Source organism: Trachurus trachurus (assembly GCF_905171665.1).
Source record: "Trachurus trachurus genome assembly, chromosome: 21".
NCBI classification, from domain to species: Eukaryota; Metazoa; Chordata; class Actinopteri; order Carangiformes; family Carangidae; genus Trachurus; species Trachurus trachurus.
In genome coordinates, this window is record NC_139899.1 from 3545792 (window position 1) to 3570262 (window position 24471).

The following is a 24471-nucleotide window of genomic DNA, read 5'->3' on the forward strand; positions in this document are numbered from 1 at the left end:
TATTGTATTGTATTGCTCTGTCTGACTGATTGTTTATTGCCACTTGCCACACCCATAACCAGAAACACTATTCTGAATGACTGTGGCTCTTTTTAAAGAAATCATTTGGTAACATGTTGCACAAATCAAGGTCCCAGTGTCTAACTTGTTGGCTATGTCAACTCTGTAAGGATTATGTCAAACAGGTGAGTGTCTCAACCTGTTAAAATGTCAATCAGTCTTTAAAAGCCTAACTTACAAGGAAACTCACTTTCTGGCGTAGATGTAGAAGCTCTGTGCCCGTTTACAGTATGAAGTTGTGAGCTTCAGGGCACACCTTTTTTCCTCATCCGTGTGCTTTGTCTAACCATCAATTTCTGCCTCAGTAACCTCTTGTTCTTCTCTCTGGAGGGATTCTTTACCCCGAGGCTATTTTTCTCCCATCCTCTCTCTCTAAGAGAATAAGAAATTCTAGTGGCAAAAGCAATCAGAGAGCTTCACTTTTCACCAGACCCCATCTGAATTTGCTGTCAAATTAAAGGTGATTTGTTCTCTTTCTTTAAGCATTCTGCATATATTAGTTAATCTTTTAAAATTTTATTATTACACATTTCTTGTACCCCAGCTCCTCTCCCATCTCTCTCCTGCCTCTTCTAGCTCTGCTCTGTTATTTTCTGTAACAGCTCTCTCTCTCTCCTTCCTCTCATCTTTCCTGTTTTATGTTGCCCTCCAACACATTTCTTCAGAACTGACCTGCCACTGTGAATTTTGGACAAAGTGCCATCTAACTCCAGAAACAGCTCTGCATACATTTTGTGTGTATGGCATATTTATTTTAACTAAGGTTTTTTTTTTCCTGCTGCGCAATGAATCATGGATAAAAAGTTACACGTTGTCTTTACATTAACAGATCATAAAAAAAACCACAGACTAATGCAGGGGGGATGGGATTTAAGAGTAAAACAAGAGTCACAAAAAACAAGGTGGCTCCTTGATTCTTAATGCAAATGCAGCAGTCTGACCGACATAAAGACGAGATATTGTGATACTGCCCTGTTTGGCTCAGATGAGGATGAGAATGAGGAAACCTTCTTTGTTCCAAGTATTAGTTTTTATAAAACAGTTTCAGACACCGATGGCTTGCCAATGTTCAAGAATTCAACATGTGTGTCATCTATAAAAAGACCAACCTATACAGGGGTGCAGATCCGATGTCAGGATTGGGGGGGGGGGGGGGGGGGGGACTGTATGCCTGTATGCAACTCATACCATGCTTCCATAAATTACAACTTGGTAGAGGCTTTCCATGTCATTCAAAAAGTACTGCACAGGGAATCATTTATTGTTCTTACCTTTCTTGTTTATTCGTCCTAAACAGCCAACAGCGCGAATCACTGCTTATCTTACCTAACTGTTAGTAAATCAGAATTTTAAGGGTCTCGGGCATGTAATGTCTACTCAAGTTCTTATTTTTCGCCCCCCTATGACCCTCCCAGATCCCCAATTCTTCTCACCATCTTCCTTTTCTCCCATTGTATGGGACTACTTTATGCATGATTGATGATGCAGCCCTAGCCAACTGTGTAAACTAGCTGATCATGTTTTTACAATGCCAGTTATGCTGTCCGAAATTTGTTCAATTTTAAATAATTTCGGGTATTTTTATTGGGGGGGACAATTCATGTTTTTCAGAAATGGGGGGGGGGGGGGGGTTTTTCCCCCCGTCTCCCCTGGGATCTGCACCCATGAACCTATAGATAAAATGCACTTGATCACATTCTGGTTCAGAACAGCAAGATGAATTCCGATCCAGTACATAATCATACACAGAACCAACTGATTTCACATTTTAGTTTTGGTAGAAGACAAATGAAACAAATGAGTTCTGATATATAGTATAATATATTTAGCTGTTTCCAATATTTATCTAAATGAAGTGGCTGCTGCAGATATGAGGCAGGGGTTCACTGCTAGTGATGAACCTGTGGTGGGTTATCACCTGAAGTTTCAACTCTAGCTCTCTGCAGCTTTGTGGAGCTTAATAATGAACGCAAAGAGAAAATAAATAACACATGATTGTACACCTCCTGATCTGCATCATACAATGGTGCAAATTGTGTCAGATTATATAGTGAGAACTTGTTTAAGACAAAAAATGAAAAGATGAAAAGCTTAATTGAGGTTGACACAAACACTCTAAAATGTCTCAAATGTATGATCATATCAGCTGTTGGATGGAACAACCCTTTGCCACATTAACTTTAATGGTGAGAGTCACTGATTTCTGATTCACAAGGTATTGATTCAGTTCACTATCAAGTATGGCATGTTTTTGCCTCTCTCATGACCCGTTTTAGCTGTGTGAGAAGGCTGGTGAGTGCTGTATTCCTGCAGTCTGTTAACATGCCAAGCATGATTTCACTCATAGAATCCCAGTCTTACTTTCATGTGGCCTCTGAGGACCACAGACCCTGTGATTTAAAAGAAGACATTGCGGAGGGATTTAAACAGAAAAAAAGGAGATAGTTTATTTGAAATGTACAAAAGCTATATACACACTCGTACAAACACGCACACGCACACACGCACACACACACTGGGCATAGTAAAAGTGAACAGGAGCATACACACAAACATTTGAAAGGCTACTTAGAAATTCAGCAAACATAATAAAACTGAGGAATTTGGAGGGATAGTTCACCAATCCTGTCAGAAGCAGGATTTCATTATCAAAGTCGGAGTTCATTCTTGGATTCTCTGCAGTTCGTCCAGAACCCAGGGGAGGTATAGGGTGCAGTGAAGAGGAGGCGGTATGAATGCGTTAATTAGGGTTGGATCTCTACTGACAACACACAGAGGTACTTGTATATTCTTTTAGAGAAGGTTCTTCATCAGACACAGGGGTTCATGTGCCCTGATAGACTAACACAAGAGGCATATCCTTGTCCTCTCCAATTATTTACCCTTGTGAGATGGGACCATGGAGATTTAGAGCCTCTGATCCAGAGGGCAAAGAAGGAAATCTGTTCAGTGTTCATCAGTGCCATCCCAAAGAGTTCAGAATATGATCAAGAAGGACTTAATATCCATGGACTATAATAATTTTGTACAACCACGTGTTTAAACTAGGGCTGCCAAATGTTCCATTGTAAAAAGCAATTACAGACAAATACAAATGGCTTGTCAAATGCACATTCACTTAAACATGTATTCTGTACTGTAGTTGAAACTCTATGATGTATTATTAGGTACATATAGTATACTGTAAACGGCAATAACATTTTTTTTTCATCATATGCATCATGTATATTAAAGGTCCCATTTACACTTGTGATGTCACAACAAAGCAACTGCAGCTCTCAGCCATGCCCCAGGCCCCTCTCACATGGACCCACCAACCAAATTACAGGACTTGATTGGTCTTCTGTTTTTTTTTTTTTGATCACTCATCCATTCTGAAGAGAGGTTCAGAGCCTCCTCTTTTCCGATTCGCTCATTGAACTGAGAGGAGATGTAAACTACATTATGATGTTTTTTTGGTTTTTAAAACCACAAATATTTTCTTATGGATCAACATGTCGCATAGGGGACCTTTCAATTTTCTGCTTGCATGGTTTGATTCTCTGCATGTTGTGGTGATGTGAAGACACAGTAGTTCTGTGATATGACATTTGCCTGTAAAAAACATCTAGTACTAAAGAGTTCCATCTTCATGATGGATGTGATAGTTCCCATAATAAAGTTAATCTTCTAAACATATTTGCATTTCCTTTTTTAAGGGGGTTTACTGCATTTGTCTAACATACAGTACATACAACTGTTGACAATGGAGCCATCTGTTGCATTGTCTTGTCTGAGATTATGTTTTTTAAATCCTGAAACAAACAACCATACCAACCAACCATAAAAGTTATTGGTGTAACTTCAAGAAAATGTAATGACTCATTTGACACTGTAACTTTGACAGCCCTAGTCCAAACCACAAAGGTATATAGCATAATTTAAAGCAAGTACCATACATTATAATCTATACACATAAAGGTCTTCATGAGAAAATATTATCTGATATTTACATATCGTGTCCATTTACCGGTTACTGTTGTCATGTCACACTCAAGATGCTCAACCTTGATGTCCTCAGCAAGGCACTATGTGAACTGCTTTCAGTGCACCACTTTGTAAAGGGCTTTGACACGAGCAAATACTGAATGGCAGTTGTATGTAGATGTATTCATATACCCTGGGCTATCATATATTTGTAGCTAAAAAGTATGGCTTTTTAACAAATGATGATAGAAATGGTCCTTAACCCTAGCTATGCTTGCTATTCCATTTTTTAATGCAACATATTATAATGTGAAGCAAATATTACAAGATGAGCATATTACTATGGCCAATAAGGGAAAAAAAAAGAATGAAATAACCAGTTTTGCATTGTTCAATCAGTGCTTTCTCATGTAGTCCATATTCCTGATATAGAAATGGTAAGAACGGGTGGGTGATGAGGTTTAGTTGCTCTCAGCTTATCATATTGAGGAACTTGCTTTCTTCAGCCAAAGCTGTGAGCATGGAGTTCATGTCACCGATGGCCATATTGCCAATCCCTGCCGGTACAGATGCAAGGGTAACAGAGTTGCGAGGTGTGGTCAGACGTGATGAACTCTGGGAGAGACTCTGCAGGAGGCCGGGACTCAGGGTGCCGGACATCAGGCTGGAGTGGTCTCCATCATCCAGCATGGTATCAAAGTCAATCTGGGCATGCTCGGTACCACCAGATCCACCAGTGGAAGAATCCACCGTACTGCTGGAGACCTGGTTGACTCCTGGGGAGGCCATGTTGGCTACTGCCCCGTTGCTGCCGGCAGGAGCCTGACCGGCGCACGGGGACATGGGGGCGTCGAAGCTGACGGACGTCGGCTCAAACATGCGAATCTGACCTGTGTAGAACACGGCGGGATTCGCGTTTCCAGAGTTGCCGTTGTGGGCCGCCGAGCCGGTGGGCCTCTTCGGGCTGGCCTCTGAGGTGTCGTTACCGTGACTGTGGGTCAAATCAGATGGCTTAGGGATTTGGGCATTTTGTTGCATCATGCTAGACCCTGTGTGTTGTCTGTTAATAGACTTGGGCTCTGCTGGGGGGCGGGGTTGTAACATTCCTCTGCCTCCGTTATGGATGTTGTGCTGCTGCTGCTGCTGCTGCTGCTGCTGTTGAGAGAGAACGCTGTAGTTTTGCTGCTGTTCCACTTGGCTCACATGAGAATACTCATCTTGTGTCCTTGCTCTGTGACTTTGTAGTTCTGGGTCTGCGACGCTGTTGCGGGCCGGTCTCACACTAGTGCTCCCAGCTATAGAGTTAGGGATTGCCTCTTGGCCATACCCTTGCTGAGGACTCATGTGCTCGCTCAAGTTCGCATTGTTGCATTGCCTCTGTTGTTGATTCTGCTGGTGGGTAATGTTCATCAGCCTCTGGCTGTTGTGGTTTGCGTACCCCTGCATAGACATATTCTGACTCATAGGCACTACCTGCTGGTTGCTGCCCAGGCCCTGACTCTGTGCCTGGAAGGATCCAAAAGCGTGTCTCTGCTGAACAACAGCGAGGTTCCCCCTGAGAGGATGCTGCTGCTGCTGCTGCTGCTGCTGCTGCTGCTGCTGCTGTCTGGAGAGCTTCGTTGTGCTGTCCACAGTCCCTGAGCTCACCTCGTTCCACTGCACCGGCATGTTGTTCTTGTTCATGTTCAGATCCTGAGCAGACTGAGCCAGGGTGGCGTCCACCATGGCCATTCTCCTCTGTGCGTAGAGGGCCGGGGCTAAGCCTGTCTGGTAGCCCTGAGTCTGATTGTTGGGATTATAGTCCGCTTGCCCCAGGTTGTGACCCGGAGGGCCAGAATTCTGGGACCTGAGGTACTGCACCACATCATCCGGAAGCACCATATCATCCTCCCCCCCAGCCATCATCCCGTCCACTGCCATGTTCTCCATGGCGACGTTCTCGGAGATGCTAGGCGGTCTGGGAGCAAACGGGTAGCGCTGCAGGCTGCCGTCGGAGCGAGTGTAGCCGTGCATAGCCAGCGCCTGGTGGTGTTCTGAAGCCGATGGGCCATTCATGGGGTTCATGCTGTTCATGCTGTTATAGCGCTGGACCCTTGGAAAGGAGAGATGGTCAGTGGGGCGACGCACTGGGTCGCTGGCACGCCGCGGAAGGCTGTTGGGTACTTCATGGGGCATCATGCTGCGGGTGCCATACCCAGTGTCACTGCAGCGCCGGGGAACAATCCCACCTGGAGGCTGATGGAACAGATGGGACGAGCCCTCCTGGGAGTCCGTGTATAACGCCATGCGGGTCCTCAGGCTCATTCGATCCATGTTGGGGAGCGGCGTGGGTGGAGCTCCACCTATGGCAGCAGCATACTTGGCTTTGAGCCGGTAATGCTGAGCCGGTGTCAGACTAAGGACGCTGGGAAGACCTCCTCCTCCTCCGCCGACACCGCCGCCTCCACAGTGGCTGGCCTCGCTGGAGCGCCGAGAGAGGTCCGTGGAAATGGGGTCGTAGGAGTCGGCGGAGCTGATGTTGTTGTGGCGATTGCCGCCAAATTGGGACGCTTCGCTGGAGCGACGGCTGGAATAGCAGGGGGAAATACCGGACGAGCGCCGACTCATGGTGTAGGCTGAGCTGATGGTGCTGGTCATGCTGTCGCGGCGCTCGTTCAGTTGGTTCAGCAGCGTTATTTCACAGGAAGACAGGTCGCCTATGCGTTGGTTGGGGTGCAGACCACTTAGGGTATTGATCGTGTTGGAGTTCTCCAGCAAGGAACCTGGCAGACACAAGAAACAATGTTAAATAATTATATATTTAAAAGTATTTATTATAATAACAATTTTACTGTTTGGCTAGTTTGTCTATTACAGGGGTTTTCAACATCAACAACCACTAAACACAAATAAGAAACGCTGTCACAGGTGGAGCTCCTCCCACTCTCTCCAATATGAAGTGAATGAGCCGGAGGACCCACATGGCACAGACCCAGACCTGGTCCCCTGGATGCCACTTTGAGAACCCCAGATCTATTGGACGTAATGCCATAAGGGGCCAGTCTTAGCCAGTCTTTCCATGTTTCCCCTTCTGCCACAGTAAAAAGGGAAGATTTACATTTTTCAGACAAGACGATCTCAAGTCTCATGTACTATTAAATAGGCTATTCTTTTTTTCATTGAAAGACTGATTATTCGAAAATCATTTCCCATCCCTAAAACATAAAATAATCTTAAAGGCTGAGGAGTTGTGTGAAAATTTTACTATTTTTTTAGACAAAATAACTAAACACAAAAGTACCGAAAACAAGTACTGTTGTATATCGGTACCCGTTTCCCAGGTACCGAGTATTGGTACCGTATCGATTCATAAGGTACCCATCCCTAGGCTTGAAGTTTGTAAATCTGTGCTGACTCAGAGCGACGCCAAGAGAAAGCCCTGATATAAGCGGCCTTTTTAAAACCCTGAACCATTAAAAAAGGGTCTTCACGGCCAGAAAAAAGAGAGAATGAGTCAGTAAAAGATGTATGATAGTAGTAGCAGTAAAAAATGTATGATAAATATGCAATCACGCGATTACGCAACGATTGAAAATGGCAATTTTCAATCCCAGCATTATTAGAAAGCGCCTACACTGCTGGAAAACCAACAACAAAAAAAACACTTTGGCTGAGATGCTGAGTGAGAGGACAGTTCCTGTAAAGTTCCCACCCCCCCCCCCCTCTTTACCAGGAACTCCTGCAGTGGAAATGCGGCTACACTGCAAAAACTTAAAATCTTTCCAAGAATATTTGTCTTATTTCTTGTCAAAATGTCTCATTTCTAGCCAAAACTAATCTCTTTCCACTTAAAATAAGACTCATCACCTAAAAATTAACTTGTTTTTGATCAGTTTTCACTTGTTTCAAACTAATTTTCACTTATATAATAATTAGAACAATCTGCCAGTGCAAGTGCTTGTAATAAGAAAGAAAAACTTGCTCCACAATCAGATTTTTCTACTTATTTCAATTGAAAATAAGCTTGAAAGAAGTAAAAAGTGTCTAAAAACAAGCTATTTTAATGTGATGAGTCTTATAAAGTATAATGAGATTTGTTTTGACTAGAGATTACATTTTGACTAAATATTCTTGGTAAGATTTGGCGTTTTTGCAGTGTATTAAGTCATTTTGCACAATCATTTCAGTTAAAGGCCTTTAACATGGATATCTACCTGTATACCATATAGGGCATTACACAACTGCTTGAAAAAAAAAGACAGCAGATGTGTACACTCACCGACTGCAGGTATGGGAGGGAGCTTCATGCTGCTTCGTTGACCCTGTGGCGGTTGCGGTGCAGAGTTGACCCAGGGACAGGAGTCCCTCACTGTCTTCAGCCGCTCCTTCTTGATGTTTTCCAGCTTGATGGTGACGCCTCCGCCGTGCCCTCCAGCCTTCCTCAGCTGAAGCCCCACCCCGCCGTGCTGTCCCCCGGCAGGGACGGTGGAGTCGACCATGGGGCACTCGTCCTGCGCGCTGAGGTCCCCGAAGCTGCCCCCGCTGTGCATAGCCATCTCTACCCCACTGTCGTTGTTGTTGGCGCTGCCGAGGGGTGACGGCTCGCTGCTACATGACGAGTGGCCGCCAGGACTGGACTGATACGTCTGAGGGGAGGAAGGAATTCGATGTGAGTGCGATGAGTCGAACAAAAGTAGCTCGACTATAAAAAATTCACACAAACCTTGGTAACAATGTGCCATTTACATACATGATATAAAGAAACAAGGGGGAAAAAATGGTGGAATTTAAAAATAGACATGAATAAAATAATTACAGCCGCAGCCGTATGCCAAGTTCAGAGAAGCCCATTATGTATTCTTCAATATTAAATAATCACCACAATTAAAAATTCTGATTGTAATGGTGTTTTGTAATAACTAATGTAGGACTATAGTTCCATAAACTCATCAGTTATAGATGGGTTTGATTTATTCACAACATGAAAAACAAGTGGATAATAGATGAGTTCTGTGAGCAACAATCCAGTGGCAACAAATCCAAACTGGCCCAGAATGAACTAAAGTCTTGATCACAGCTTGACTCTGGCACTATTTGTTCAGTGCTTGTGCTAAAACAGTCCCAGCCTTTGAATATTAATGTGACAATGACTTTTATCGTCGGCCGACAGCGGAGGCTACTGCCAGTGATCTTATGGACAGGAAAAAAGAAAAAAAATCCAGTTTCAAGGCAGCGCCTGCGGTTGGCACACATGCATTTATGTGTGTGTCCTACATACAAAGGAGATCGTCCGAATGTTTCAAAGTGGATTATCATGCAAACATCCATTTAAATCATGCAAATATGCAACAATTTTAGCTGGAAACATGAGAACGCGATCGTTCATCCTCCATGCTGACGAGACAGAGAGACAGTTGGAGTGCTCACCTCAGTGAAGTCTGTCCGTTAGGAAGATTACAAGAGAAAGAGAGAAGCAAGTTCAAGCAACAGCTAGAGGGATGAGTAGGGAGGAAGCAGGCAGAGCTGGCAGCAACATGTTACCTCAGGAATCAGTGTTAGTAAAAGGGAAAATGAGTTCATAGCACCATCCAATTAATCTTTAAAGTTGATCGTTCTACTAACTCCTTGGAAATACTAGATTCGTCAATGGACAGTCATTCAAATCTCAAAGATTAGATGAATAGATAACTCATGAACAATACTCATTCATTTCAGAGGTCACTTACCATAGAGGTCTCGGTCTTGATGGATTTGATCTGGAAGCGGTCATCCACTCCTCTAGAGGTGCTGTTGGCCTCAATCTTGCCGTCGGCGCCTCTCGCACCGTGCTTGGCCTCGTTCTCGCTGTTGCCTTTGGGCGGCTGCTGTCGAGGCGGAGCGTCGTTGCGTTGTTTCTTTGTGACGTGGGCCTCTGGTCCGTGGACCGTCTTCACGTGTTTCCTGAGAGAGCTGGGGTCCGTGTAACGCTTGGTGCACCCGGGGATCTTACACACATAAGGTTTCTGCCGAGAAGGACATTAAACACAGATTTTATTGTAGAAGTGAGAAAGAGCTCAGATGTGGATGGTGAAATATCAGCACATATACAGCATGAAGATTTAACTGTTGAGATTGCATTAGTCATTGGGTCATAGCCCTGGTTTTTGCCTCTCAGGTGACTTACAGGCTGCCCTTCCTTCTTAGTAAGTGTAACTGGTAAGTGTACACCTGAATAACACTATAGCACTGCTGTCTACACTTTTGACTTTATATTTTATTAAAATAAAAGGGAAAAAATGGAAATCGAATTTGTGTCTTATTGTAGTAAAGATTTTATTCTTTTTTTTCTCTCTTTTTTTTTTTTTTTTCCTTTTCTGTCCTGTTTTGGTCCTGCTTTATTATGTCGTCAGGTTTGTTCTGTCCTTTGTTTTCTGTTTGTCTGTTTTTGGTCAATGTATTGTCAGTTTATAAATTGTGTATGCCATTGCCTGTTCTATTAAATAAATAAATAAATAAATTGGGCTAAAACCCAAAGGTTAAAGAACAGTTTTTATCCAAGGCCTGTGGATCTCTTGCTCAACTCCTTACCCCCCCTCCCTCAAACCCCAGCCAGCCTATGCACACGCGCACATAAACACGTGCTGTGGTTGCCATTGTTTTTTTTCTTATGTAACATATGTTTTTAATATGTTGATGTATATATTTGACACTGGTACCTTGCACTTTATATGTGTGCAAACACTCAATTAAATTTTATTGACACTTAGCTCTTTGCTGCTATAGGGGACTGTCGAACGAAATTTCGTTGTGTAGGTTTTTATGCAATGACAACAATAAACTTAATTTAACTTAACTTAAATATATAATAATAATAATAATAATAATAATAATAATAATAATAATAATAATAATAATAATAATAATAATAATAATAATAATATTTTAAGCTCAGAGTGAGCTCAACATCATGTCCAAGAAGTTGGACATTTACAATGGGAAACTATGAGGATTGACTAACTTTTGGGGCCACACCCTACTGTAGATAGCAGAATCTGCAGAACCCCCCACAGACATGTGCAGCTTGGTGTCAACATACCTCATTTGAGTGTGTGCGGTTCTGGTGCTTGGCCCGGTCCGAGGCGTTGGAGAAGGCCTTGTTGCAGCCTTCATGTTCACACACATACGGCTTCTCTCCGGTGTGGGACCTGAGGTGGGTCTTGAGGTTCTCCAGGCGAGAGTAGGCTTTGGAGCAGCCCTCGAACTGCAGACAGACAGACAGACAGATGGACGGACAGACAGACAGACAGACAGACAGTGAAGCTGAGTGCTGTAATTTCGCCTGCAGCTGGGTAGAGAATAGAGCCGGGCAACAACGACGACAAAAAAAGCTCTGTGTGTTTCAGTTTTCAAATGTAATCTACTCTTGGACTCCTGCCCACCTACTGTGGCGTGCCACACAAAAGCAAAGCCCTGCTACACTTTGGTAAAAAGGGCTATTATGTTAAATATCTAAACTAAGTGTGAGGTGTGGCAGAGCTCTTTGTCTGGTGTGTGTGTGTGCTTTACTGAGACAAAGAAAGGCCTGTGTTTTCTCTTTGTATTCACTTGTACTGTACAAACTATAATTAGGTATTCCTTCTGAGCAGTTATTGTGAATGTAATTGACTTTGAAATTAAAAGAAAATCAAATTAGACTTAACCAGAGATGGGAAACAAAAGGCAAGAGATTCAAAAGAGCAGACTTAAGGGGTGTTAGAGTGTTATGAGAAGATGCACGTGGGATTTGTGCGGAGAATGTACAGCGTGGTCTTAATAAGGACCCTTGGCCCCCTGCTTGTCTGCAGATTTTAATTACACGCCCACGCTGTCAATCAGATTTCTTAACTCTCTCTTTTACGAGTCATCTGTTTTAATGCATTCACAAGAGCCAGTGAGCGCGCTTTGAAGCCGAGCAAACAGGCCCTCAATTTGATCTTCACACAGAAAATGAAGGCTTCAGTAAAACCCCCATAATTTATTGACAAGGAAATATCACTGGTTCGAAGCACAAAGTAAATCATATGAACTTTTTTTTTCTAAGGCAAAGGACAGGACTGTGGGATATAGACTGAGTGGCTGCTTCATGACATCCAGGTCCTGTTTCTTGTTAACTAGTCAGTTTAGAGGACCAAAAACCTCATGATGTAACTGTCATACATCAGGGTGCATCATCTCTGAGAACAACTTTGAACAAAAAGCCTTCAAAAACAAACACTGTTTTTCTTCCTTAACAGAAAAGTGGAAATAAATGGTGTAAAATCGACATTATGTTTATATTTTCCTTCATTTTTTTCCTAAATTCACCAAAAGTTAGCAGCTACTATGACATACTGTGCTGTAAAGCTCTCTCTCTCCTGAACATTTATGTAGGCTCCAAAAATGGTCATTTCCTCCGTATCCACAACCAATCGTAAAAGTACGACTTACATTAACAATCTCTGGAATTTTTAAGTCTTTATAGACCTGAGTTTTTCTGACTCTGGGCCCAAAATCTCCACTTCAGCAGCACTTAGAGACACCAAACCTTCCAGTTTTATTCCTGTCTATATTCTGAAGGTTTTTACTGAGGGGTTTGTTGATACATCATTCAAAGCCTGATTTATACAACATTTTATTCCTAAAAATATAGAAAATATGGCAAAATTTGATTTTTTTTTAGGGCTGGTGACATTTATATCTCATTTACAGAGTGATAAAAAGAGATATCCAAAATCTCCTTTGGAAAAACGTCTGACTCTAATATGTCAACAAAATAAAACAAGAATTTTGAAAGTGGCTTCATCCATTGTTCAGATTTTGGTTCTGGAAATGTATGCAGATTAGCGCATATTTCATTAGATATTGCCTCATTTAAATATTTAAACATAAAATTTGTATGTAAGTGATACATTTGGGAAGTTTCATGGTGATATTTTTACCCTATTTACCTACAGTATAGTGTCCCCCCTCAAGGTGTGATAGTCTGAATATCTTGGCCTCTGAGTCCCCTTTAAATCCAGCAGTGGGTGACACAGTGAGACCAGATGATGCTGCGCTCAGTTAGTTACCCAGCTAGTAACAGTGTGCGCTATGTGAGGCGGTCCTTACCGTGCATTTATGAGGCTTCTCCCCGGTGTGTCGCCTCATGTGCACCACCAGCATGTACTGAGCCTTGAAGGGCTTCTGCTCCCGCGAACACTCGTCCCAGCGACACACAAACTCCTTCTTCTCACCGTGGATGTGGTCATTGTTGATGTGCTGAGGAGACAGCCAATCCAAAAGTCAATTCAAGCCTGTCATCACAATGTATCATTATGCGTGTGCTGCTGCTCAAAATGAGTCAGCGAATTCTTGTCTTTTTTTTTCCCCCACAAGAAAATTCCCCCTCTTCCATGTGTCGGCGCATACGTGTGCACAAAACGCGCACATATCCTGAGTGATGGTGTCGTCCATCACAGCTGACAGTTATTATGCATCTGTCGACAGGAGACAATCGCTTGAAATGCACTGACTGTTTTTCCAGACGTTGTCTTTGTGTACGTGTGTGTTTATGAGTGTGTGCGTCAGTTTCTCAAGGAAGAGGGACTTCCTCAGATCCCAGTAAAAGTCACCAGGAAGAGGATTTTGTGACCACCTTGTATTTATCTTCAGTTCTCTTCACTTGTAACTGATCAGGAAGTGAGTGGGGGGGGCTGAGTTGTATCCTGTTGGTGACACATTGGGGGGGGGGGGGCACATAGGTTCAAATCTGACCTATGGACCTTTGCTGCATTTCAGCACCACTGTCCTATGATAATGAAGGCTGAATGCTCACTAAAGAAAGATAACTTAAAGGTACATTGTGTAGGAATTACTCCCATCTAGCGTTGCGGTTGTATATCGCAAGCAACTCAATCGTATTTTTCATGCTGCATTCACATGAAATTCGGCAGACGGCAGACGGACGACAGCCGCTGCACGTAACGGCATAAACAAGCCTCTATGTAAACAAGTGGTCCGTCAGCACGAGGCAAAACAATACACATGACAATATGTTGTCATGGCGATGTCGTATTGTTTACCTGACCCACGTTTTACTCTGCCACGCTGCCACTGAACGTAAAAACATGGCGACACCACATGGCAGCAGCACCGAGCTTACCCGCTCCATGGAGATATGAATTATATGAACGGCTCATTCAGAGCTGAAAGGAACACTTCAGTTTGTTGATGGGGGGGATTACTGATTAATGAAAAACAGACTTTTGAACAAAATAATCGATTTTCGTGAATAGATAACAGGAGAAGTTACACAATGTCCCTTTAAAAACGTATACATCTTGCAATATATCCCCGGGCGCCGCACCGTGGCTGCCCACTGCTCCTCAGGGATGGGTTAAATGCAGAGAAAGAATTTCACTGTACTAGCTGTATATGTGACAAATAAAGTACCTTTACCTTTACCAATTAATTTTTAAATTACCTGGTTAAATTATTCTAGTGAAACAAACCTAAATGTGAAATCACAAATGTGAGTTTTGAGATGATTTGTTAACACAGTTTAGTCCATTGGTCCAGTTTGGTCTTGGGACTTTTTTTTCTCTAATCTATTAGATGGGGACAGAACATAATCAAAAGAAATGTTTTCATCATCACATATTATACGTTTGACTGATCATATCACACATTGTGAATGTTCTGCTGCTTCAGGTCTGTTAAACAGCACCATTTTTGAAACAGTCTGTCAGAACTTTTCAGAATTAAAGCTCACAATAGTTTGAAATAAAGCATGCGTCGCTGACAGAAAGTGTGAAAAATGTTCTTGTGCGTCCACCATGAAAAATCAAACACACACACCGATGTTTTCTGAACAGACGTACACTTTGAAAATCTCTCATGTGCACCATGTGCAAATACCCACACACCCGGAGGAACCACTTCATTTCCTCAGGACATCCAGACCCACAATGCTCCACTCATGTGGCCACTACTTCACCAGCGTAAGAGCTCTGTGGCCGATGATTCTGCTGAGATCTATTTTGAGTGGAGGTGGAGGAGTGGAAACAAGTGTGACGCCCAGTGTAAGGCTCTATTTTCAGGTTACACACTTCTGTGCATCCGTAATTTGGGGACTAATGAATCACGATTTGGTTAAAGCCATGGGTATTTCTTTTTTTTGCTGAACCATGTGTAAAAGTTGGAGTTTTTGACCAAGTTTGATGAGAAGCACATTGAAAGAACATGTTGGCCCCACATTCTCCATCCACGTCATGGACCAACCCAGTGATCTACGGCTCCACTCATTCATCCCACTTATCCATTGAAAAGCTAACTCAGATCCCGACTTGTAGCAGCCCATAGCGACCTGTCGGCCACCTCCCATCAGTCACTGTGTCTGTGGACCATACACATGCCCCCCCCCCCCTCCCTCCCTCCCTCCGGCCACTGCTCCGACACCCCGGTCAGAGCAGGAAGAGAAGCTGCGGCCTGGAAAAGGGAGGAGCGCGAGGTTCTATAACTCCAGAGCTGCTGGCATGACGATGGATTTATGGCTGGCCCTCTGGGCTTCAGGGGGGGTTGGGGGTGTTACTGGGAGTGAGAGGTTAGGGGTTAGGGGTCACGGGGCTGAGAGGTTGGTGGGGCACAGCTGCAGGGGCTTGGGCTTGAATTTGGCGAGAGTCGGCAGGCTCATTAATGTTTGCGCGTGTCAGCCCAACAGGAAAGGATCAGTTACTGGAGCTGTCTCTGACTGGACTCAATCAGTGAGGATTTAATGAGCAGCAGAGCAGCAGTTTGAACTTTTCACTTCGTACCAAACAAAATACAACAGCTCTTATGGCACAGAGTTTACGTTCATCAAAGCAAACTATGACTACTGTCAACATGAGCAGCACTGTAGCAGGATGAAATATTTTCAGTGGAATAAGAGTATAGCAAAAAAATATTTAATTTAATTTATAAATTTATCGTCTACATTAAAGGGATAGTTCAACATTTTGGCAAATTGGCCCATTGCCATAACCCCTATAGTCATAGCAGTAGGTTTGTTACCTTTAATTGTCGGTGCAAGCTATTTTTAGAACGGCGGAGCAGAGCCGCGAGCTGCTCAGAGCGATGCTATGGAGGCTAATGGGATTTCTTGGTTTCCCTCATCAAATTCATCAAAAACACAATCCAACAACTCCAAAACACACACGGAGCTGTTTTCAAGGCAAATGCAGAAACTGCCCCCGACGGAAACGCATGTCAGCAGTTTTGCATGAACTTACCTTGAAAAGAACTCTGTCTCGTAACGTTCCATTATTATCTCATAGCGTGGTGAATGTGCAGGTCACAACTTGTCCACTAGAGCGTTTTGGAGTTGCTGGATTATGTATTTGATGAGTTTGATGAGGGAAACCAAGAAATTCCATTAGCCTCTGTAGCGTAGCTCTGAGCAGCTTGCGGCTCTGCTCCGCCGTTCTAAAAACAGCTTGCACCGACAATTAAAGGTAATGAAACTAAGACTATAGGGATTACTGTATGGCAATGGGGCAATTTGCCAAAATGTTGAACTATCCCTTTAACTGATTCAACTGATCTTTTGTTTTTGTTGGACTTTTCAGTTTTAAAGGGGAACTACTGTCATAATTACTCTGAAGCTTTTTGATTAAAGTATAAATCTTTCAGTGAACCTCTACAAAAGCCAGAAGGACACCAAGCCTGACACTCACATGGACGAGCTGGTCCTGGGTGTCATACTCCTTGGTGCAGCCCTCCCAGTGGCAGTTGGTTTCATATACGGCCTCAGGCTCCTGCTTGCACTCGTCTTTGTCCAGATCCTCGCTCAAGTCCAATATCCCTCCGCCATGGTCCTGGACAAAAAGGCAGAGACAGATGAGTGGATCCAAGCAGAATATGTAAAAAAAAACACGCAAACACAGAGTGGTCAATAAGTTGGAGAGGCCTTCTGGACTATTGTGCATCTGTCTTATCTTATCTAATCCTGAGGAGCTGCTGCTTGATCTCAGCGTGTGACAGGACCTCTTGTCGTTGATTAAAGCACCAGTTTTATCCATTAATCTATAATCAATTGGAGCCAGAGAAGCAACTGTGGTTAAAGAGTTTCCCTACTGTAAAAGGCTGAAGCTGCAACAAGGACAAAGACAAAGTTGCAAGACAGTTGATTGGGAAATTTTAAAGATTATTTCCTGACTTTCCTTTGATCTACTGTCTTTTTCTTGAAACTTCTCTCCTCTATCTTTTACCTGTCTTACCTGACAGGTCGGTGAGATGGGCAGCGGACCGTCTGCTTCTGTCTTAACCTTTGACCTCTTGGTGGTGAGTGGGTTGACCGTGCTACTCACTGCTGGGTCGCCACCTGCATTCTGAAACACATAAATCCAGATGGAGCAATGAAGAGTCTATACAGTTTCCTGAAGGTATATAGTATATACATTCACTCCATTAATCCTGACACTCACCAACCTGCCTACTCATCTGAGGCCATCAGTCCTCCCGCTTGTTCGCCTATTTAGTCACTCACTCATTCATTTTAGACACTACTGCTGCTTTCTACGCGTGGAACCAGATAACTAAATCACAAAGATACCACAAAACTGTTTTTTTGGCTCAGCAAATCAGCTGCACGGAGATGTGAGGAGTCAGGGCTGCGCCAGGCACCACGGGCCCATAAGTCAGACTGGGACCTGCCGCCGAGACTAAACAGTTTAGACTGCTTTATGATCGCCAAAAGCCACAAGAAAATATGAGAGAAGAGGAGTTATTACCCTCGGTACAGAGTGGGGAGGAGGCAGAGTCGGGGGTTGAGGAGGGAAGGGGCTTTGATCTGCCAACAGATTCTGAACAAGACAGAAAGACAAAGACTCAGAAGGCCTGGGTAGGCTCTAATAGAGATGAAAAGAAAGGAAAAAATTTAATCGAGTGTGTGTGTGTGTGTGTATTGAGGTTCATTGGAGGGGGTTCAACATCAGAGGGGGGTCTCCTAATCCCACCCAGACACTACAGTGTATTTGAGCATGACAATGATTCATTCAGTGGCTGGAAACCAAAGGGGAAGTATGGTTCTGATCACTGTGGAAATGAAACTCAATGTATGTTTGTGTTTGTGTATGAATGGTGGTGTGTGTGTGTGTGATGGAGAGGTGCAAATACACACTCCTGGATAGTGGGATGCTGTCAGCAGACACTGTGCTGAAACAGAGGTGGAGGCAGCTGATTGCAGCAGCGTGAGCTGGACTGATTCACTGAGTGGGAAGTTTACATTACGAGTGGCTGTGGCGTAAACAGTGGGCTGATAAAGAGAGACAGAGGAGACAGGAGGAAGTAAGACAAATGGAACGGGGGGGTGGTGGGGTGTGTCTCCTGCATATTTCTGACCTGAGATACAGTATGTGAAGAAAAAAAAATGCTTCATTCATGACAACGTGTTAATGTAAGCTACATTTACCGGACGAGCTTTCATCCACATCACCGCATGAGGTCTAGTACAATTAGTCAATCGGCTGATCAACTTCTAAAAGTTCAAATGAGTCATGTATGGAGCTGGATTCCTTCAAGCCCCAGACACTCAAGAGGATTTGTCAAGTGAAGAAAATGTTTTAGTTTAGTTTCAGCTCAACTGTGAATAGTTGCTTAAACTGCAGTTTATATGTTTATAAGTTCTACCTCAGCAGATGGTCCACACAGGATCACTGAAGTTGGTGCTCGTTCATGTGTATGAGTGTTTTCAATAGCAGAATTTTCTCAGACCCTAAAATGTCGCTGTTCACATCTCATAATATTGCCTTTTTTTGGGGCAATTTATGGCTTTAAAGGGATAGTTCACCCAAATTTCAAATTTCACTCATTATCTACTCACCCTTATGTCGACTAATGGCTGGGAGAAGTTTCAGAGTTATCCGTGCCTTCTCTGAGTTACGGGGGGGTCCGCGCAGCAGTATTTGTCCATTATAATGGTTGTGAATGGGGCTCACTTTTCTTCGTCCAAAAAGACACACCAAAAAACATGTCGGGGCTTCAGTACAAGAGGGACATTACAGACGAGCACTATGGAGGTATTTGGATGTTTTTTGGTGTGTCTTTTTGGATGAAGAAAAGTGAGCCCCATTCACAACCATTATATGGACAAATACTGCTGCGCGGACCCCCCCGTAACTCAGAGAAGGGAAATTAGAAGTAGATAATGAGTGAAATTTGAATTTTGGGTGAACTATCCCTTTAATTTTAGTCCGGATGTAAAGTAGGAATGCACCAATCCAATATTAAGATCAGATATGGGCCAAGATATTGACTGCATAATCTAGATCTGGTATCAGATGATGGGGCTGATCCATGATGCTGATATATTCACTTAAATTCTATGTCTGTGAGGCAGCAGGCACAGCATGCAGGTAAGACAACAAACACAGAGCAAAAAGAGTTTTACAAAGTTAGGAAACGCAATGTTTTTAAGTCAAGCCTGATGCCTTCACTGTCTGCCACATGACAAGGTATACAGTTTATTAATTCAACAGTTGTATGGATCAGTATCGGGTATCAGCCGATACACTAAACCCGGCGCCTGATCTGTGCATCCCTAATAATAAGAGAGTGACAGGAAAATTGGGGAGAGAGCGCTACAGGACTGGTAACACAAAAATGAACACAATGATTGAGTGAAACAGTGAGAGAATAAATAGTTGGAGTAGAAAAGTCATAATTTCCTACCTGGTTTGCCTCGGAGTTGGAGCTGTTGTGCGAGGTGGTCATGGGTGAGGCGGTGAGCGGGTGCTGGCGTGCCGAGAAGGAGGACGGCGACGGCTGAATGAGAGGAGGCGTGTGTCCAAAGGCGTTGAGAGTCCTCTGCTGGGACAGCAGCTGCTGGTACGCCACAGGGTTGATGGGGTGAGGGAAACTGAAGGATGGGCTGAGCGAGAAGAAGAAGGGAGAGATGCTTATCTTGTGGAATAATGATGGGAATTTGGTCGACTGGAATGGTATTCTTATAAAATCACAGTAGAAACTGTTAGACTGTCTATTAACATAAACTCTGTCTTACTTGTTTCTGCTGCCAAGTAAGACACCAGCATGATCCAAATCTAACATAGTTATATGATAATGGGGCAATGAGACTCAAATACATAGTCTGCTAGATGAACATACACTGATTTTGAAGTTTAATAACAGCAAATGTCAATGGCAGTTCTACCTTGTCAGCAAAGGACAGGACACAGTAATTTAACACTACAAATTGTTTTAATGGATAATATGAAGAGAGAAAAAAAGAAAGATCTGAAGTTTGGTCATAAATATGCGCAGCATGCTTGTATTTGGTCTGGTGTATGTACCTGATCCCTCCGACGGAGAGGTGGCCATAGGAGCTGCTGGCGGCCGAGCTGGAGCGGGAGTTGTTGATGTAGGCGACGAGGGAGTTGGGCGAGGTGCGGATCATGGTCTGCAGGTCGATGCTGGCGTCCGACAGCGGAGAGATGGACAGCGCCCTCTTTCTGCTCAGCCGGGGTGTCAGCCGTGGGCTCGAGAAACGTGACACTGCAAACAGAGAACAAAGAGAAAAACTCAGTTGCTTGCAAACAAACATGTGCATGTTTGTTCTCCCCCCCCGCCCCCCACTGCTGTCCTGCCTCACATCGACTTGACAGGGGAAACTAATTCCCCCTGTACTTCCATTAAGCCTCCACATGGCCTCAATAGAAAACCAGCATTTATCCTGGACCGTGTTAGAAGAAACATTTAGCCCCAAGCCCTCAGTGGAGGTCACAGCCATGCTAAGCTACAAGCTATCTCCTACATCTCTCGTTTTCTCTCCCTCTCTCTCACACACACAGCTCCCCTATTTAACATTCACATCCTCTTATGCATAATGAATTGCCCCCAATCATTCTCAGTAATTACCGCGATAGCAATCTCTTTCAGACCGCTGTACTCGGGTGAGTTAAAAGGAGGCAATTTAAACAAATTGATCTCAGAATACCATTAAAAAAGAACCAGGCTTGACTCACAAAGGTAGAGTTCATGGCTTCCTGCTGGTCCTGGTTATTGCACAAGTTTCTTATTCTTGTAGAAAACAGCGGTGGAGGTTACTTTCCCATGAACTTGAAGATAAACCTATTTGTTTTTCCATAGGTACTCATGTGTATTTTGTTTTTTTGGAAGAAATCCGAGGCTCAGGCGATGGCTTTGCCGGGGACCAACAGGTGCCGCCGGGCGACAGAGAGCGCTGCTCGCTGTGTGTTTGTGCTAACCTGTAATTAGGTCTTACAGCAGACATCATCAGAGGTGCGAGAGGCAGGAAACTCATAATGGGCCCATCACAACACACCTAAGCACATGCACAGTGACCTAATACACACACACACATATGTCAGCTTCACTGCTGCCAATGTGCCGCCAATCTCCGAGTGTTGTGCTGGTGAAACTCACATCCCCTGGAGCCAAATGAATCCAGGCACCGCCATAATCACCACACCAGACCTACAGCCATAAACCAAGGGCTTACTTCCAAAACTATTATGTTTGGAGGTGGCGAGTCGTAAAAGCAGAGGCATGTGTACTTAGTTAAAAGGTCCTTGAGAACTTCAGACAGCAGACAACGGTAGTCGGCGGTCTAAAAAAAAAACCTAGTAGAATGATGATAGGGAGGAGTATAAAAGAGCTGGCAAAAACAACAAACACTTCCCAGGAATGCGCCTCTTAAAGGCTAATAATAATAAGTGTCATCTTGTGTTAGCCACACGGTTGGTGAAGAGTGGAGGAAAGCACTGATGTTATTGTTGTCCAAATGTGTATTTATTAACGTGGACATGCATCATATTATCGTCGTCCAAATGTGTATTTATTATGTATGTAGGGTTAGTATGTGTATAGAATGTGTTCTACCCCATGTGGTACTATATTTATATTATTTCAGTGTTGTTCTTTTTAAAGGTACATTGTGTAGAAATTACTCCCATCTAGCGTTGCGGTTGTATATCGCAAGCAACTTGATCATATTTTTCATGCTGCATTCACGTGAAATTGTGCAGACAGCAGACGGACGACAGCCGCTGCACGTAACGGCATAAACAAGCCTCTATGTAAACAAGTGGTCCATCAGCACGAGGCAAAACAATACACGTGACAATATGTTGTCATGGCGATGTCGTGTTGTTTACCTGACCCACGTTTTACCGGCTTTCTCTGGACTTCTGTGACTAAAATGACATCTGGTTTGTTACCGACGGCCGTCTGCCCGACTGCAGGTGAATGCAGCATCAGTGTAACGCTCCATTCCTCCTCACTGCGTTACCGCGGTGACTTTTCACAGACGCCACCTCGACCTGAGCCGACAGCTCCAGTGTCTCCGCTGAGTTTCCGTGGTTTCCTACCGTCACGCTGCCACTGAACGTAAAAACATGGCGACACCACATGGCAGCCAGCACCGAGCTTACCCGCTCCATGGAGATATGAATGATATGAACGGCCAATTCAGAGCTGAAAGGAACACTTCACTTTGTTGATGGGGGGGATTACTGATTAATATAAAACATTATTTTTGTGAATAGATAACAGGAGAAGTTACACAATGTCCCTTTAAAGGTTGCCTTGTACAATCTGGCAGAGGGACAAACGATGAAAACTAGCATTTTAAGCTAATTCGGGTGCATTTACATGTGTTTTTCGACAAATGTGTATTAATGTGCATTGTCCCTTTTCAAATAAACTAAACTGAAACTAAACTGAAACTAAAAGGTGGTATAAGAGAAAGGGAACAGGGACCGTGGCTTCATTCTGTTTTCTTCACACTGTTTTAGCAGTGATCCCTGCCAGCCCAGCAGTTTTAATGGGAGATAAGTGTATTAATATCCTCCCTTTATGAAGCAGAAAACCTGGTGGCCTGATAGCCTGGCGCCTGCCTCACCCTTCTGGGAACTGTGCCCAAAACGCCGCCCTGTGCTCTGACGCCCACTCAATGTGCGCGCCGTGTACCTCAGCTCAGAAGAATTCTCAGCGCCTCCAGCAATAAAGTTCTTGACGTCGGGTCTTCTAATGCTAAGCCGTGAACAAAGTAGTTTTGTTCAGCCCGGTCCCCCTGATCAAACCTACTTTTACCTGGAATAAATATCACACACAGACATGGACACGCAAACACACACACGCAGGCACAGACACACACACACACACACACACACACACACACGGACACACAACTCTCACCACTCGGTAAAGGGAGTGTTTTATAGGTGGCGGCTATAATTGAAAGGGTGAGCAGGTTCCGGCAGGGAGTGAGAAAACAGATGTTGCACAGGCAGCGGTGGCGCAGCAGCAGTGTGGTAATATGGCGAGTGTGTGTGTGTGTCTGTTGTATGTTCTCTGTGGACTGTATCGTGGGATGGTTGTAATTGTGGGATCTGGATTTATATAGAGAGTCATAATTACAGTGCACATTGATACAGAAGAAAAGAAAAGAAAAAAAGTATATGTGTGTGAGTGTGAGTGTGTGATTATTTAAGAATTTGCCTGCGCTGTCTTAACTGAAATTGCGTTGTGGAAAATGAAAACACTTTAATTGGAGGGTTGTACTAATCCCTGTACGGATCTGGCTCTCAGTGCTACATGCCCCCCCCCCATCCCATGATAAATAAAAATTACTAAATATATTGGAATTAAATTGATGAATAAAAAAACTAAATAAAGAAATTGCTTACGCCAGTATTTTGAATGAGTGAAAACTAATAGGGAAACTCCATCAAGTGGTATTCAGATAGACTGGATCCCACTTGCATTCCCACCAAAAAGTTATCATTACCTATCATTTCTCATCTAACAATAATCACTGGCTTACACCCAGCCAAGCTGCAGTCCAGGTCTGTGCTCACACTGATCTTGACCTCTGACCTTTAACCACCAGAATCTTATCAGTTCATCCCATAGACTGTGGTTCATCCTTGAGCTGATGTGAACTATTTTACCAAATTGATGTTCATGGGAAAAGGATGGATGGAGGCATACAAATAGCCCTTTTTCGAGCTAAGAATTTAAATTCAAGTTAAAAGTTAAAATTCTGGTTCATCTTTACACTATCCACTTCTGTGAGAATCCAGCTGCCCCTTCTGGAGTTCATGGAGACAGTCAAACTAACAGTTGAGTTATTCCTACAACAGAATGATGAGCACTCTTGAGCTGGACTGCTCCTCAGCTGAATACAGAACTGGTGCCAGTAGCTCAGCCCAGTGCCAATTAAAATGCTAACCTTGTAATATCTCTGAATGTGTGAACAAATCTGTTCTGCAAACAGGAAAACATGCCTGAGTTTACTTGGACAACGCAAGACGCATGCATAATCTTTTATGAGTTTATGGTGTTTGGTTCTGTACAGTAACTTTCTCATTCTTTGATTTTCCCACACACTGAGATACACATTACATTTGAGATCCGATCACTTGGACCACATTTGGAGCTGGACTGCTGAATGTGAATGAATGAATGAACAACAACAACAACAACAAAAAA

At 43.6% G+C, this 24471-nt stretch overlaps 1 protein-coding gene across 1 annotated transcript in view; it reads right to left on the bottom strand.

Moving 5' to 3' along the window:
* Window positions 1-4497: 4497 nt before the first annotated feature.
* The window catches only part of gli2a (GLI family zinc finger 2a), a gene marked incomplete at both ends in the record, with an annotated part of 74731 nt that continues 54757 nt past the window's right edge, over window positions 4498-24471 (bottom strand). The window contains 9 exons of the mRNA XM_083996438.1: window positions 4498-6788; window positions 8285-8651; window positions 9732-10007; window positions 11081-11245; window positions 13111-13260; window positions 16695-16835; window positions 17238-17348; window positions 19690-19888; window positions 20310-20511. Of these exons, the coding sequence (XP_083852564.1) occupies window positions 4498-6788; window positions 8285-8651; window positions 9732-10007; window positions 11081-11245; window positions 13111-13260; window positions 16695-16835; window positions 17238-17348; window positions 19690-19888; window positions 20310-20511 (3902 nt within the window). The remainder of the gene's footprint in view (window positions 6789-8284; window positions 8652-9731; window positions 10008-11080; window positions 11246-13110; window positions 13261-16694; window positions 16836-17237; window positions 17349-19689; window positions 19889-20309; window positions 20512-24471) is intronic.